Here is a 16,489-nt window from a genome sequence, read left to right on the forward strand (position 1 = left end):
TTCTCTGTGATGAACGGTTTTGGTGGATGAAAGGGTTCATTGAGTGTACAATGCATTCTTTGTCTCCCGGGTTTGGAAAGTTATATTTGCGTGTAGTTCACGACACCACAATCTTACACAGGTAGGCAATTGTATTGTGTCTATACCGAGTCAAGAGATTGACAGCAATCTATGAACATCATTATAGCATATTACAATATAATGCGAGCTATCTTCAAGATGGGGGGGCGGTGGCAACAGAAGTATGTGTTCAGAGAACATGTAGTTGTTATCTGATACATACCAAAAACAATGTCATGGGTCACATGGGCCAAATCATTCACCGTCTCGAGGGTTATCGGCTTTATCGATAAGAACATCATCATAAGGCTACTCTCTATTCTACCATTGACTCAACCGTCTCCCACAATCCACATATATATAAAATCCAACCCGCATTCAACCTTCCGGATTTCTTTCAACCCATCCAAACAAAAACAAAAACAATAGATAAAATCTTGCAAATCCCATCAAGATACCCAGACATCTCACAACATCCTTGAGACCCCGCTCAACATCAAAGGAAGCAACCCCGCCATCATGAACTTCCTCCACAGTACTCTCGATAGACTTCGAGAGTTTACACCCGTATCTAATACCTCTACCTTTCGTACCAATGGACAAATCACGCCAGAAGAATTCGTTGCAGCAGGAGATTATTTAGTATTCAAGTTTCCAACATGGTCATGGGCTGATGCATCCCCAACAAGCAAGCGCGCCAACTACCTACCAGCTGGCAAGCAGTTTCTAGTTACCCGTGGCGTCCCTTGCCATCGCAGACTCGATGATGATTTTGCAGGCGACGCAGGTCATGATGAAACTGTTGTTAGAGATGGGGAGGATTTCAGAGGCGATGGTCCTCATTCTCCAGGCGATGACGAAGATGGTTGGCTGAGGACTGGAGGCTTGGCCGCCAGTCAAGAAGCCCGTGTGAGAGATGTGCGAACAGTAGATGAGAGTGGTGAAATGGGCGAGAGAGAAGACGATGAGGATGATATCCCAGATATGGAGGATGATGACGATGACGATGAAGCTATTATTCGTGATCCTAAGGCTGACAACGCGAGCTCGTAAGTATCTCTAGAGATCAGTCTGTCAATAAGATATTAACAGTTGATTTATCAGATCTCGTCGAACATATACTATCTACATCGCATATACACCCTATTACAGAACTCCTCGACTATACCTCTCAGGATATCTCTCAAGCTCCCAACCGCTCCCACCACACCTTATGATGGAGGATATCGTAGGAGACTATAAGGATAAGACCGTCACATTGGAAGACTTCCCATACTTCAGCAACAATATCAAGATGGCCTCCATCCATCCTTGCAAACATGCCAGTGTCATGAAGACCCTTCTGGATCGCGCAGACGCGGCCTTAAAACTTCGACGAGAGAAACAAAGACAAGGCAAGGCAGTACCCGGTTCTAAAGACACCGGAATGGAAGGCCTAGTTGACGATTTCGAGAAGACCAAAATTGGCGATAAGAAGGCTGTTCTCGAAGGTCTGAAGGCTGGTGGGAATGGTAACGATGAGTGGGAGGTATTGCAACATGATCAAGATTTTGCCAATGAGGAGGAAGAAGTTGCTATACGTGTGGACCAATATCTCGTTGTATTCTTGAAGGTGAGTTATTTTGCACCTCTACTATAGTGAATTATGCTAACGAAACCCCAGTTCATGGCAAGTGTGACACCAGGTATTGAGCACGATTTTACTATGGGTGTCTAAGCGGTGTTGTCTTTGTTTTATGCGCAAGCTCAGGATGATGGGAAACGGCTTTGGGGAATATAGTTTTGATTATTCATTGATCTGCAGCGAAGCGGAGCAATCCTTACGAGGAGTTTGGAGCTTGTCGGATAAGTCTTTGCACTAATAACACAACATATCATATCATTTTAGAGAAATCAGGATTTAAGTAACATGCACCTGTTCTCATTTTGTGCTTGTGATACTTGTGTTTGAGTGATGCTCAATCGCCATATAGCAAGGGGCGTTCTCTGGTAATCATAAAATCAACGTGATTAGACTGGGATTCATTTCGAATGTGAGGAAATTTTGGGACATCGGCTGGATGTTCAATCGATGATGGCTGTTTAAAGTGGCTTTAGCCATGAGATATCAAGTCGTTATCGAACAAAAAAATGAGCCACCAGGACGGTTTGACACGGGGTAGTCCCTCAACTATCTGGAGTCCATGGCAGCACTTTTTGGATTTCGAGATGTCAAATTAGTCTGGAAGAATGGATCATAGTAAAACGCTCACGAATTCACATTTACTTGGGTCCAAGGTAGTATTGTACGGGTTCAAACAAAGGTCTTATTGGTATATTTGCCAGGAGTATGCTATTTAATACACGTCCTCCACCCCTCCCAAACCCAGCCCACCATCCTCGTTATCACTTCTAGAAACTTTCATTTTCTTACAATCGTAACATCTTGGCGACATAGTTCTCAATCAACTGCTCGTTAGGGAAACTCATATCTTCCAACTTTTGAGCATATGGGGTTGGGACTTCGGCACCAGTAATTCTTTGGGCTGGGGCATCGAGATAATCGAAACCGAACTCCATAGTCAAGGCAAGTAATTCAGCACCAACACCGAAGGCTGGGAAACCGGACTCGACAGCGAGGAGACGGTGGGTCTTTTTAAGGGAGGTCATGATAGTTTCGACATCCAAAGGCTTGATGGATCGGAGGTTGATAACTTCGACTTCAACACCATACTTCTTCTTGAGGTTCTCAGCGGCGACGAGAGATTGTCCAACACAGCGGGACAAAGTAACGATAGTGAGATCCTTTCCAGCACGCTCAATCTTGGCTTTGCCGAATGGAAGAACGAAGTCATTCTTCTGGGCAGCCTCGCTCATTGGGAAAGATTGACCGTACAACAATTCGTTCTCGAGAACGCAGACAGGGTTGGGGTCGCGAATAGCAGCTTTGAGTAATCCTTTGGCATCTTCGGCACTCCATGGAGTGACAACCTTGAGACCGGGTATGCTTCCGTACCATGCAGAGTAATCTTGTGAATGTTGTGCTGCGACACCAGATGCGAAACCGTTGGGTCCGCGGAATGTGATGTTACAGGGTTGGATACCACCGGACATGTAGTGAGTTTTGGCGGCGGAGTTGACAATTTGATCAATAGCTTGCATTGCGAAGTTGAAAGTCATGAACTCGCACTGTAGAACTGGGTTTTAGCCACTACTTTCTCTTATCTCGATAGACTCTCAGTGGAAGGCGAGGAAATGGAGAAAAAAGTCCTTACCACAGGATGTAAACCTGCCAACGCAGCACCGACGGTCAAACCGCAGAAACCAGATTCAGTGATGGGGGAATCAATAACTCTCTTTTCACCGAAACGATCCAGTAAACCCTTGGTAACCTTGTATGCGCCATTGTATTGGGCGACTTCCTCACCCAGAACGAAGACCTTTGGATTTAACTCCAATTCTTCGGCCAAGGCTTCGTTCAAAGCCTCTCTGACTGTGTATTCCTTAACACCGCTCTCCTTTGCATATCCTCTGCTTTGCACAATGGCCGGTAGACGGGAAAAAGATTGAAATGCATTTCGTGTTGGGCGAGCTGAAGAAACGAAACGACTCGCTGGTCGTAGGATGCGTGACATCTTGAAGATGGGGTTATGTGATAAGAAGAAGGTCCCTCAGCGAAGAAGTTCAAGAGAGGGAGGTGAGGATGTGAAGGAATGGAGAAAAATTGACAAGCTGCTAGGGATTCTCACGAACCTTCAACTCGAGTGGCACGTTGGGACTTTTTGTTCAAAGCTTACAATCCGCGCTCCGAAATGTTGATAGATAAGCTAAACCGAATTCGGATTAGCCTTCGGAAGCATTAGGGCGAGACTTACGATTGATAAACTTCACTCAAAACATGCATCAAAGCAGTGAAATAATTTGATTGAAGTTTAGATATCCAAGAGTTCATTGAAATGGAATTGAGAGACATGGAAGTCAATGTTTCTCTTGAAGGCTTTATTAGTGAGCCTTTACATCAAAATCTTGATATGAAATCTCAAAGGGCTATTATAAGTTTCCGGGGATGATCCGGGGCCTTGGATGATCGTGAATATATAGTGTATTCAGAGATCAGAGAAAAATGAATCTGGATGTTTTGCTTCCACGACGGTGACCTTCTGAGAGAGAGCGGGGCGCCTGTTGGGCAAGACACGGGCTGACACAGTACCCATGGATGTGAATTTCTTTGGCATCTCATCCAAGTATAGAATACATGAATTACTGAGCATCAACAATGAACAAGATTAGGATAGTCAGTAATGTCATCGTTTTGTGTGTTGCTATTCTGCAATACAAATGCAAACGGAGCGCTCTGATGCATCGAAAACCATACCTCCTTTAATAGAACCTTGTCGCGCCATAGCTGGCAGGAGAGAAGGGAAACGTTCCTATCTTCACAAACTTTTCATCCTTCCATTTCAACTCCAAGCTAATACCCAAATCCTGCCCTGATACTTTAGATAGTTTTTCAAGTAGTCTTTCTAGCTCCGCGTCACCTTCTTGTAACTCCGAGCAACATGTCTCCTTGCACTCATAAATATGCAAAAACCCCCAGCACATCCCAATTAATAGTCTCTCCAAAAAGATTTTCTTATCTTTCTCGTTTGTCAAGCTCGTCTTCTTACCAAGGTCGGTATAGATTACAACCTGTGGCTTCTCTTTCCACTGCGCAAATTCGCCGAACGTACCACCTTCTACCCCCGTGTCTTTTCGCAGCAGGCCACAGAAATCCCGCAACTTATTTGCGAAAAAGAGAGCATCAAAGAATTTAGCGTAAGTGTTCATACGATATTCCTCAGTCGTCAAACAAAGTGTGTATCTACCCATGGTATTATGAATTGGTCGCCCAAGGTTTTCAAAGGTGGGTATAATCGGATGCTGAGAGAAGGTGGGTGAATACACGTTGCATAGCAGGAGGTTGATGAGTTCTTTGCGCTTGTGACTATTTGGTGAAAGATTCTTAATCTCGGAGGTAGGTTTGTGCGCTATATGAGGGTTGAGCTCTTGTGGTCCTGATTTGACCAAATATTGGAGTAATTTCGTCACAGACTTCATTGTTGGCATGCTACAAGAGACAAGGTGCAAGTTAAGGGTGGCAAGTGTTTACAACAATGTTTTAATATAGAGAAGATGATGGATTTTAGTCATTGTGAATGGGTTAGACCTTCGATTATTTGTTAGTGGGAGTTGAATAACATGCAATGAGTAATCTGCCAGTTTCTTCCGTAAAATGTCATAGTTTTCCGGTCCTTTGATGATTCATCAAGTATAAAACGTTTCCAGTCACGAAAGAACCTTCGTTTCTTCATATCTTAGAGTTACCACTGAAGAATTGCATCTTTTTCACAAGTTCGATTCTTTTGAAGTGGCATATCATTAAGATCTGGATAACGGCCTGAATGAAGATGTAGTGTACGATTGTGATGCTACTAAGTTGTTTCTTCCAGGTGTCATAAATGAAACATGCATAAGACTATCAAGAGCTGGTTTTCTGAATGGTATATTCGCGATCTCAAAAAGAAATAATAGTCTGTCTACATTTTACAGAGCTATCACTCAACAGTCAGTGTACAATTAAACTGTGGAATGAGAATGCACTGTAAACTTTGCGGAAAGTCTATCGAGTTTGTTGTTTTCACATAAGGAATGAGGGTGTATGTTGATTTCAAGCCTCTAGGGTACGATCAGATGTACAGTTTTGAGATTGATTATCTGGGTTTTGATTCCCTGTGCAATACACATCAAGATACTCGCAATGAGTAGATTGAATACCCAGTCTCCCTTTATCTAACAAGCCCTCCAGAAAGAGAACCATGAATTTTATGTAATATGGCGCCAGCAAAGACAATTGCCAGCAAATTTCCATGATCTCAAATTTTTAACATCTCATCCAAGGTTGAGTTTAAGTCACTGGTACGAGAAATGAAGTCATGGCCACTGGGATGACCACCTGCGGTCAAGTATATAAAAGTGCCGATGAACGTCCCGATCATCAAATGGAAATAGGGAAACCCTGGATGGTATTAGTATATGCTATCTGTTGTTGATAGTTGAAGGGTGGAAAATTTTACTCACATTGTGGATGAGGAAGAGAGCGATGACGACCCCGGGCAAATCCAGGGAGGTGATGACGGCGCAACTTATATTCATTGGCAGGAACTTTAACTGGAGCGAGAGGGCTCCTCCATAGAGCAGAGCGGATAGCTCGGAGAGCCCAAAGAATTTCTGGCCCTTGTTCAGGGGCAAAAAACTGTCTTGTATCCCATCCCAACATTACGTATAGGAAATAACCTAACGTAACATTAAAAAGTCTTAAGGCGCGGACAAAGAAATTCCAGATGTGAAGAATTTGTCTGCATAGGAATATTATTGCATCAATTATCCCTCGGATAGGAGCAAAGTTGTTCAAGTTCAAATGATTGTACAAATCTGATAATCTCTGCCTTATGTCTGCGAATAGTTGGATAATCATTTCGTATAGGCGAACAATAGCATCAAGTGTTTGGTTGACGAATGGCAATTGGGGCAGTGGAGGCCTCGGGTGACGGTAATCCTCGAATTTTATGAACAGCCAATAAGCATATTCAAATAGAGGTTGTATGTGATGTAATGTAAAAATGATTAGAGCTAGGGTTTGGAAAAATAGAGTTCGTGCTGATGGTAGTTGATCAACTAGTAATTCCCAGATATAACGACCCAATCTGGTAATCTGACCATATATGTAAACGAATGGATAGCCCATCCGTCTAAATGGGCCAAAAACGTAGATAATACCGACAAAAAGCCATATAAACGGATAGCAGAGAAATGCAAATGGACGGAAAACATATTTAAATAGACGATACGATGCACCGAGGAAATGATATAAAAAGACAAAAGCCAAGCGAATTTTATGAAAGACGAAGGTGAACATATCACGCACTCTTTTCGGTGGTGGTGGAAGATTTTGTGCCTGGGCATCAGCTGCAGGATCTCCTGCTGGAGGAGGGATTCCTTGAGGGGGCAAGGGTACATCGATCTTTGCCTGATTCCAAGCATCAAAGTAGAGCCGCATACTTATGTAGCAGCCCGTTGCAAACACAGGAATCAATATGAAAGTGACGACAAATGACACCTTGGCCGGATCGAAAGAAATTTCTAGGCTTGGGTTAGGAGAACCAGTAGAAGATGAGCCGGAGAACATGGCCACTAATGATACAAATGGCTTCAAAATAACCGTGAGCCCTTTGGCTATTATCGGTAGAACATATTCCGCTATTGGTGCACCGTTTTCTGGAATATATCCCGGCTTCTGGTCAGATGATTGCTCGGTGGTAGAGGAAAAACTGCCCAAGAAACCTATCACAGGAGCCAATGGTTTCAGAGCTGTGTTTACTACTGTCGTCACCATCGGCAGAAGAGACTCTATGATTGGTGCTTTCATCAGTGCTGACGCTATTCTCGTTATCGCCAATTGAAAGGGGGTGAGTAACGTCATTATTAGCTTCATGGCTACTGTCCCTATCTTCGCGACAACCGGCGGCGCAGGTTCTGCCTCTATGGCAAGTGTTCCGGGGACATATGGTTCTGGTGGTGCGAGATCTTCCCACGCAGTAAGAGCTTCTGTTGGAAGAATAGGTTCCGAAGTTGATCCCGTTAGTATACTCCCAAGCAATGACCCTTCTAGCGTTTCTGCCAGATTGAGGCCCGATAATACTTCTCCAAGCATTGGTATAGAAGACAGTTCCTCCGCCTGCCCCATCGGCCCGGAATTTAGTATTTTCAAGCCCATTTTTAAGTTCAAGGCTTCGGTTATTAGATCTGCGAGCGCTGATTGTGGTAACGTTTTCGCGAACTCTGATCCTACAAACTTATGTGCAAGGTCCGATTTTGCTAATGTTGCTCCTAGCCGTGCAGTTACTAGTCTCTTTTCAGTATCAGATCCTGTTAATATGTATCCAAGTAAAGACCCCTTCAAAGCTTGATCGATTGGTTCTCCCCCTACGAGCGATTGTCCAAATCCCAAATCTTCTAATTGTTGACCAAGTTCTGAGCGCTCTAGCATTTCAGCGATGCCCAATGATCCTTTCTCTTTTGAAAGATTAGATACTAGTATTGCCTCCCCAAGTTTCGACCCTGTCAATGTGTCCCCAATTGTTGATTCTGAAAGCATCTTTTCCACGTCTGGGCTTAATCGAAAAGGCTGGGGAACATCATCATCATATGCTCCTGGCTCTGGTTCCGGTATTATCGAAATCCCAGTATGACTTGGGTCGAGTTCTGGTGTAATAGAGACGGTCGTATTGCCGCCAATTTCAGAAATCCATTCCAGCCCCCAGTTGAAGGTTTCTGGGAGATGCAATAAACCCCCCAATATATCCGTCACGGTTTTCGGTACATCTGACACGTAATCAACAATCTGCATAACCGCGAGCCGCACAGGACCAAGCCATAACAACTGGATTAGAACAAAAGCAATGAAGAGCGGACTTGAATACCGCGGAGCTGGCGCTGGCCCACGCGCAAAAGCCCTGTCGGCCAGATAATATAAGATGGCAGCCAGAGTAAAGAAACTGAGGAAGCTAATTACGAGTTCCCGTTCAAAAAGTTGAATATTCCAAATTCTCGTGGAAACGACATATTCCGCGGTGGAATCATACAAGCCCGACATGTACTCTCTCGAAGTTGTGACGGAATGAAGGATCAATTCCCACCCATAAGCAAAGGTTCCAAACCATGAACCAAAGAGACTATAGAGAGCAGTCATCGCTAGATCATAACATTTTAGGATTCCCAGCCAGCCAGCGATCCTGAAGAAGTATGAGGACAATGCATCTCGCCAAGAGTAAAGTAGATTCCAAATATCAGGCAAAAGCCACCAACCTACCTCTTCATCACTCCCAAGGGAGAGAAGTTTGGAAAAAACGTATGCAAGTACAAGAGGAGCTCCCAGTGCCATTGAATAAAACGGAATATAATAAGCAGCGGATTTTGCGAGCCATTTGTAGAATATCAACCCTTTTCGCCAAACGATCTTTTCTCCGAACAACCCGCGTCTGGCCAAGACTATTTCTAGGTCCCCAAGATCAGGCTCTTGCTTCTCCAATTGTGGTAACTCTAGATATATTTGTTCTGGACATAAACCAACGTCGAACGGGTGTGGGTATGGGTACCATTCGACCTCCACAAACGGTGTGGGAGTTGCTTTGATGTTTTCAGGATCTTCAATGTACACATATATGACAAGTCTACATCTGACCAGTTTGACTTGCTTTTCGAGCTCGTTTAGATCTTTCAAGTCTGGTGGTGGCACAGAAATGTCTCCAAAAGCATTCTTCGAAACTTCGGAGATATTGTGCCAACTTGGGCCGGCTTTGTAATGTTTCCAGAATGATAAAGGAAGGCAAGGAATAGTGGGGTGTGGGAAAGGCGTATAATCCTCTAATGTTTCTGTAAGGATATCCGTCCCTGTCATGGCAGCAACCTCAACTGTTAATTCTGCTGCTCTTTCGTAAAGAATCTCAATTTCATGCTCGTCGATTTTATCGGCGGTTGGCAGCCAAAGATTCTGTGCTTCGCTGCTCAGCCATTGTCTTGCTCGAGCTTGTGCTACTCTGCGAATTTTGCCATTTGTTGTGTCTGCGATGCCCCTACTATGGCTATACTCCTCTCGAGGCCTAAGTAATCTAATGATATTCGCTCGGAAGGATCTAGCAACAAGCTCGTTTTGGAAGGACTTATCTATGCAATACTGCATTAGGTGACATAATAATTTTACTTTGGATGGTTATTACTTACACCGGAGGAGATCATAATATAATTGGTCGACAGGATTTTGTGGACCATTGACTGTCTCATTCAAGGTTTTTGTATCATCCAAGAAGAAGAAGGGATTCTTCAAGATTGTTGTCGCAATATGATGAAACAGGGACGCAGCAATCAAATCCTGGCGTAGATCCCGATTGCTATACTCGGGAAAAGGGGTTCTGGTATTGCCAAAGAGATTTTCAAAATTAATTAAGCCACGCAAGAAAGGCTTTGGTTGATGATAATAATCGATGTCTGGAGAGTCTAAGTCGTTTTCCTGCGCTTGCCTTGCAATTCGGTTTGAAACCGAGTCAATGCTGTTATTATACCAAAACAAAGCATTGTATTTTGGCTGTATGTCGAGCTCGTCGGATTCTTTTGGGGGTGCTACTTTTGGTAAGGTACCGTCGTAGCCATGTGCTGCATTGAACCACTGGCTCAAATCTCCCCACGTTTGCTTAACAGGTCCATCCAATACAGCATAATCATAAGCTGCATCGCCGAGATCCAATTCGAGATTGTGGAGGCCATTAAATTGGGGAGTTGGCTTGGCCTTTTTGCCCTTGTAAACTTCCTTGATGAAATCTTGAAGCCCCGGACTTCTCAAAAAATCGGGTAACGGTTCGTGTTGCCATTCAGAGCCCTCCATATTGTCGAGAATTGATTCGGGCGGTATGTTTTTCAAGATAATACAATACCAGTCCAGTTAATCTGATGGTTTGAAGCTCGTCAGAATCACTCGAATAAAGTAACATGCGGAGTTGCGTTCAAAGAAGTCTTTGTTGGTAGAATGCGGCTTCAAATTGCTTCAATGCATTCCTTGAAATAAAACTCTTGTTCTCTTTGACAAAGAGCGAATAAACTTGGCATTGTGCCATCCGTCTTTCACACTAAGCTTTCTCTTTTGACCGGAAAAGCTCAAATCTCCCAGTACTTGTGATTTGCTGAAGATGTAGAGAGGGGCGGAGAGAAGCACGAAAGTGTAAGGTCTAACATGTTGGGAGCTCTCCGTCATTGTAGTGCAAGATAGTACCTCTCTAAGCAAAGGACAGACATCAACGGGTAGTTTGCGACGAATGTGGCTTGTTCGGTTTACTATATCAAATCAATGGCACCCGTTTGTGAAGTGCGATAATGAAACTTCGGTGAAATTGCTCGTAATTCCAGTAAAATCGGGTTTCTAGAAATTTGGAAGGTAGCAATGTACGGTTGCACGACGTATGGTTCTATCTGATTGTCCAGCTGTCGAGTGTCAGTCGTGCATATTGATCAGCGAATTTTTTTATGAATAGCCAATAGACCATTGAAGATTCTTATTTGGAAAGATTGGATAAATACACTTCAGGCTGTTAAAGAAATATGTGAGATTCGAGTCTGATGTACTTAAAACAGAGAGCCCAGCAATTCGAATTCTGATCTTAAGAAAATATCGTGTATCAAGAGCCAGAACCTGACATCTGCGATATGTAGAGCTACGGCAATATTGTGTTGTCCATAATTTGCTCACGACACGCGAGTATTCTTGTTTTGATACAATGAGGTGCCGACTAGGCTATGTGAAAAGTATCCTGCATTCTCTGTTTAATGGTATCAAGGTTTAGGAAACGCTAAGTAAATCCATACACCCCCAGCCAGCCCAATAACGCCTTGTCATCATGCCTCCAACTCACTATTACAATTGTCCGAAGAAAGCCTGGACTAAAACACCCGAAAGCCCTGTTTATTTTCCCAATAACATCTTCAAAACCATGACTACTAAGCATAACACTATGCCAGCAATAGCCCGATCGACCCATGCGGGTACACCTTCATCTGACTGAACACGGGCTTGTGCCATTTGTCTTTGAGGTTGAGGATGTTGAGGAAGTGGTATCGTAGCTGTGGGCTGAGGTACCGTTTGCGCTGGCATCGCAGCTGGATACTCACTCTCAGCCTGTGCCGGCGTTACCTCCTCCGTGGATTTACTATTCTCGTCGTCTATTTCCTTATTTGATCCCGTTTCCGCTTTCGTCTCTTTCTTGAGCCCTATTTGCATGTCAGGTGGTATTGTCTCCTCTTCTCTGTTAGAACTGGTCCCTTCACCCTCGAGTTCCTTCGCAAGTTGTTCTGCTTCTCCTAAAATCTCCTCGCAGCTCTTTCCACCACAAATGCCGCACTTCCACCCCCTGCTCTCCCCTGCTATTCTCTTTCTAATGCTATCGCTCGCATCAACCCCTCCCAATTGCCCCGAAGGACTGGTTTCCATAAAGGATCTGAGAGCTACCAAGGCGGTTCGTATTCCCCACGCAGGCTGCCATGTTTCCTCATGATGCCCACTTATACTCAAACAGATTTCGCGATTCACCTCAAACCTTCCACTGGGCGTCAGAAATCTAAAGGAAGGAGGTCGAAGGGGATATTGGGGAGGCAAAACAATGCGTCCGTGATAGATACCCTCGGCAAACGATGAGGATGGAGGGCCGCGCAATGTGAAATGCCAATCAAACAAATCGGTATCCGAAGCCGGAGAAGCTGTGTAGTCAGGAGATGGATGTTGTGAGAGTTCGGCGGCTTCTTTCACTGCGCCACCGATTAACACATGCGAGAAACGATCTTGGGGCACAGAATAACTTACTGATGCGCTTCAACGTGGGAGATTTCGTATTGAAACCAGGCGCCATGTTTGAGGATTGATCGGAAAACAGTAATTGAACTTCTGGGCTCGTAAGAGAGTAGTGACCTGACCTATTCTCTGAAAGATCAATACTATGTTTGAAGAATCGTTTGTGTGCAGAATGAGGAATGGATTTCTTTTAAATGATTAGTGGCTGGGCTGGCTCGTTCAACGCTATGGTGTCACTAAACCGGTCGATCGAAGTTACAAGCGCGGAGAGCACCAGAGCACATGTCGTAGATAACGATTATGATGTTGCGATAACGTGGCCTCGTCGATGATTACATAATCACATATTGGATCCACCAGACCACCCTTCTCACACCACCCATTTCATTCCTCGCCAGTTCCAATCTCAGAAAGGGGTGAGTTAGATGGGTCGATGTCTATCCATCTAGAATGCACCTCCTAGCCGCTTATCTGACTGCCTAGGTGTGCGTTTGGATTTTGAGATATCAGATCACGGTTCTTTTCACCCGTTGAGATATGCATTCATGTGTGTTATACTGTTGTCAATCCGAGAAGATAAGGAGTAGCAGCCGAGCAAACCTAGAGCCAGGGACAAAATAGAGCGTGAGGAAAAGGAGGTGAAAGGTAGAGGAGTGTTGAAGCGATTTGCAAGGGAGAGAATATACGAGACGACCTATAGAAGATTTTCTGCGGTGGCTTTGTTCGATCATAGACATGATAATATTATAAGATAGCATATTTCGAGATTCCGTATATCCATCCATCCATCCACCGACATTATGAGTATCCAAAGCTTAATCTGTATCATACAAAGGACGAAATTGATGATCTCCAACCCGGAGAAAAACGTTGTAAACCTTGAAATCTAGTAGTCGGTTCTTGTAAGCGGCCTCCTAGTTTCTAGTCGGGGGAAGCGGTTGTCCCCGTTCAAAAAATGTTATACTATCTGAAAACAAATTATATTATTAAATTCATGGTTTTATTTTGGGAATTGAATAAATCGCCTATGAAAAATCTAAGAGAACAACCGCTTTCCGGGGACAATCGCTTTCCCCGGCTAGGAACTAGGAGGCCGCTTACAAGAACCGACTATTAGTCTATATCATCATCGTGTCCATGTCCATGTCCATCCCATTCTCTCGTGTCATCCTTTTGTCGTGCTATCGTATTTCCTAATAATGTATTCGTAACCACCCCAACTCTCTGGGGCCACCCAGCAGCAGCTTTTCGGTCGAGGATTTTTCTTTCGGCCTCATCCTCGTCACTACTTATTTCGTAAGGATCTTCATCGCTGTCTCTAGGCTGCAGTGTTTGCATCGAGACGGAGTTCGAGTCTGCTTCATCCACATATTGATTAGGACTGCGCCCCAAGATTCGGTCTGCTTTGGATTGACGGTTGGCTCTAGCAGGTTGTGTGGGATAAGAAACATAATGTCTGCCAGCTCCCTCCGATCTTGGAAGGGGTACCATTGGATATTCTGGCTCGCCCCAGCCAGCAGCTCTTTCTCTATTTCTTTGTTCTTCTCTCTCTCGGGCAAGCTTTTCTCGAGCCTCCAACCATTTTGGACTTGCCTCCCAACTCCATCCATCTCCAGTGGTAGTGGGTATAGGAACCGCCCATAATAATGCCCTGGGTCCAAATAAATGCTTGAAGTTTCTCCTCCACCCAAGATCAAAAGCGCTAGGTAATTTTTCTGAATCTTGTTCGTCAAGATATTCCTCATATCGATTTCTTGCTCGAGCTCTCTCTAATTGTTCGTATGATCCATGACCTTGATCTTCAGGGATGTGTTGATGTTGCATAGTCTTTCTCAATGGAGATAAATATCTCGTCTTCTCGAGGCACTCGATTGTCGTTTGACCGCGGGATGATAGTAAAATATGCCATCCTGTAAAACCTGCTAAGACCAATCCTATAATTCCGGAAATTACCACTAGCATCACATAATTGACGGGTAACAACGAATCGGTATATTCTCCATCGCTCAGAATCTCCCTCCAAACCCAAGTCCCGGAGACTGCGAAACAGAGAAAACAGAATAATGTTGTATATATTAGGAATAAGAGGAAGGCCTTATAATTCCGCAGTCCAACGCAGGTAGCTAACCACGGGCAATGATGATCCATCTTTAACACACAGATTCCGCATGTTGAGCAATGGTGAGTTCGATCTGGCTTTCTTGCCTGACATTTCTTGCAATAGCGCAATTCCCCGTTCGATTTCACCGTGAAGTTTGTTGCCACAGGATTGTGTGTCGGAAGGGCGCTATATCCATGGTTTGCGGCCGTGGTAGTTCCTGGACTCGTGAAGACCGCAGTCGTGTATGACCAATTCAGGAGGAGATATATAATGATTCCTAGAAATGACGTCCCCTTTCCTGTGAGAAATTAGCTTTGTAAAATTTTGTTTGCGACAATGAAGCCTACCTATCCAGTGTGTTCTGCTGCCGTCTGCCAGAAATCCAATTGTAGTTTCTACCCAGACAGCCCATGTTGTAATACTGTACACAAATACAAGGGGGAAGTAAGTTGCGCCAATGCAACAATAACGTTCGCACTTTCTAGCCCATTTTCGAGACATTCTTGAAGGGCCGGGAGATCTAGAAGGGCTTGGTGGCGATAGGTTAGCCATGGGATTCATCAGAGAAACATGACTTTAAAATTCGCATTATTTAAGGAGTTGTTGGAATAACAGACCAGCTGGTGTTTGTGTTCCGTCCCGTTCATTAGAGGCTGAGCTTCGTTGATTATTAAACACAGGCACAGATCGGCCTCCGTAGAGTAGACCGGGCTTCCGAGAACAAAGATGATGGATGACAGTGAGACAATTCACACAAACTTCACTCACTAACGAATCATCAATGTGGCATTCCGGTCCAATGCAATGAGCAACGAGCAACGAGCAACGAGCAATTGGAATTCCTTGGTAGGATGCAATATTCTTGATCCAAGGATTTATCAGTATTCGAATCCATTTGACCGTGGCTTCCCAATATTGAACATCGCTAGTTTTGCTCATACTCGCTCGTCTATACACGGGATTGCCTCTGCAGTTGGCGAGTAGCAGCAGTTGTAAATTCAATATCTACAAGGTCTAACATGTAGCCTTATCATTTAGTACTAAGCAGTATCTAATGTGTTACATGAACTCTCTGTCGTCCTGCCACCGCAAGGCTCTTGCATTCGGGTAGAGATTGTCGGATACCTTGGTGGAAGCGGAGGGAATGTTTCTAAGTCTCCCTGTAATTCCTGAAGCCTCAGCAGGTGAGCCATAGAGTGGTTCTGCTTGATGGCTGATTTGCAGAGAATTTCGTTCACGGTGTCTCGCCGAATCGTCACTCTTTCCATCAGGCTGGAGATTTGTAAGATATGATTTCTTCAGCTCCCTAACCCACTTGAGCTCGGTATAGCTCGCACTCCTACTTGCCATCGTCAAGTACAAACGTGGCCCTGAAAGATGAAGATATCTGGCCATCAATGGGGTCCTAAGAATTTGAAGCAATCGAAATAATGGTTGAATGGGAGAACCACCTTGAATAAGGGATGAGGTCTCGCTTTGTCTGCACCAGAGAGCATGATGCCTATTTGCAGTGCTAGCATTCTGTGGCCTTCCTCTCATGGATTATTGTCTGAACTGTTTCGGATAGCCAGCATATTTCATTCTTGGTTCTTTTGAGGCGTATCGGCCGATGTTCAAGGTGAGTATGCACAGCGAATGCATGACTGATAATCATGCTGTCGCTTGGAGTAGTCGTGTCTTCGAAGAGCAAGCATATCACCATGGTCAACAGGAGAAACATTTGTTTGGTGTTGACAAAGGAAGAGGCGTTTCTTTCACTTGATATGTACAAGTAGACACAAATAGATAATACTCCGATAAGATCCGTGGTGTTGTGTGTTAAAAAAAGAGGTGATGGCTGCCCACATAGGCGCAGACTATCGGCGATTCTATTCACTTCTCTATCTTTTTTCTCTCTCCTCTTTTCCCCTCCGATTCCC

The 16,489-nt window shown here is 44.3% G+C and overlaps 5 protein-coding genes across 5 annotated transcripts; 1 reads left to right on the forward strand and 4 right to left on the reverse strand.

Moving 5' to 3' along the window:
• The first annotated feature begins 339 nt into the window (after positions 1 to 339).
• Positions 340 to 1,984, forward strand: Bcatg3. The gene is made up of 3 exons (XM_024694657.1): positions 340 to 1,109; positions 1,165 to 1,672; positions 1,724 to 1,984. The coding sequence occupies exons 1-3, from the start codon at positions 580 to 582 to the stop codon at positions 1,775 to 1,777; spliced, it is 1,092 nt and encodes a 363-aa protein (XP_024550449.1). The 5' UTR covers positions 340 to 579; the 3' UTR covers positions 1,778 to 1,984.
• Positions 1,985 to 2,282: 298 nt separating this feature from the next.
• Bcpdb1 lies at positions 2,283 to 3,827 on the reverse strand. The gene is made up of 2 exons (XM_001552266.2): positions 3,315 to 3,827; positions 2,283 to 3,228 (listed from the first exon to the last, which is right to left on the reverse strand). Exons 1-2 carry the CDS (start codon positions 3,672 to 3,674, stop codon positions 2,470 to 2,472), a joined length of 1,119 nt encoding a protein of 372 aa, XP_001552316.1. The 5' UTR covers positions 3,675 to 3,827; the 3' UTR covers positions 2,283 to 2,469.
• A 1,884-nt stretch (positions 3,828 to 5,711) lies between these two features.
• BCIN_08g04550 (hypothetical protein) lies at positions 5,712 to 10,905 on the reverse strand. Its single transcript, XM_024694658.1, has 3 exons — positions 9,859 to 10,905; positions 6,157 to 9,801; positions 5,712 to 6,094 (listed from the first exon to the last, which is right to left on the reverse strand). Exons 1-3 carry the CDS (start codon positions 10,514 to 10,516, stop codon positions 5,952 to 5,954), a joined length of 4,446 nt encoding a protein of 1,481 aa, XP_024550450.1. The 5' UTR covers positions 10,517 to 10,905; the 3' UTR covers positions 5,712 to 5,951.
• A 247-nt stretch (positions 10,906 to 11,152) lies between these two features.
• BCIN_08g04560 (hypothetical protein) lies at positions 11,153 to 12,720 on the reverse strand. Its single transcript, XM_001552269.2, has 2 exons — positions 12,482 to 12,720; positions 11,153 to 12,426 (listed from the first exon to the last, which is right to left on the reverse strand). Exons 1-2 carry the CDS (start codon positions 12,525 to 12,527, stop codon positions 11,588 to 11,590), a joined length of 885 nt encoding a protein of 294 aa, XP_001552319.1. The 5' UTR covers positions 12,528 to 12,720; the 3' UTR covers positions 11,153 to 11,587.
• Positions 12,721 to 12,817: 97 nt separating this feature from the next.
• On the reverse strand, positions 12,818 to 15,286 carry BCIN_08g04570 (hypothetical protein). The gene is made up of 2 exons (XM_001552270.2): positions 14,918 to 15,286; positions 12,818 to 14,868 (listed from the first exon to the last, which is right to left on the reverse strand). Exons 1-2 carry the CDS (start codon positions 15,129 to 15,131, stop codon positions 13,583 to 13,585), a joined length of 1,500 nt encoding a protein of 499 aa, XP_001552320.2. The 5' UTR covers positions 15,132 to 15,286; the 3' UTR covers positions 12,818 to 13,582.
• Between the last annotated feature and the right edge of the window lie 1,203 nt (positions 15,287 to 16,489).

Source organism: Botrytis cinerea, chromosome 8, assembly GCF_000143535.2.
Source record: "Botrytis cinerea B05.10 chromosome 8, complete sequence".
Taxonomy (NCBI): Eukaryota; Fungi; Ascomycota; class Leotiomycetes; order Helotiales; family Sclerotiniaceae; genus Botrytis; species Botrytis cinerea.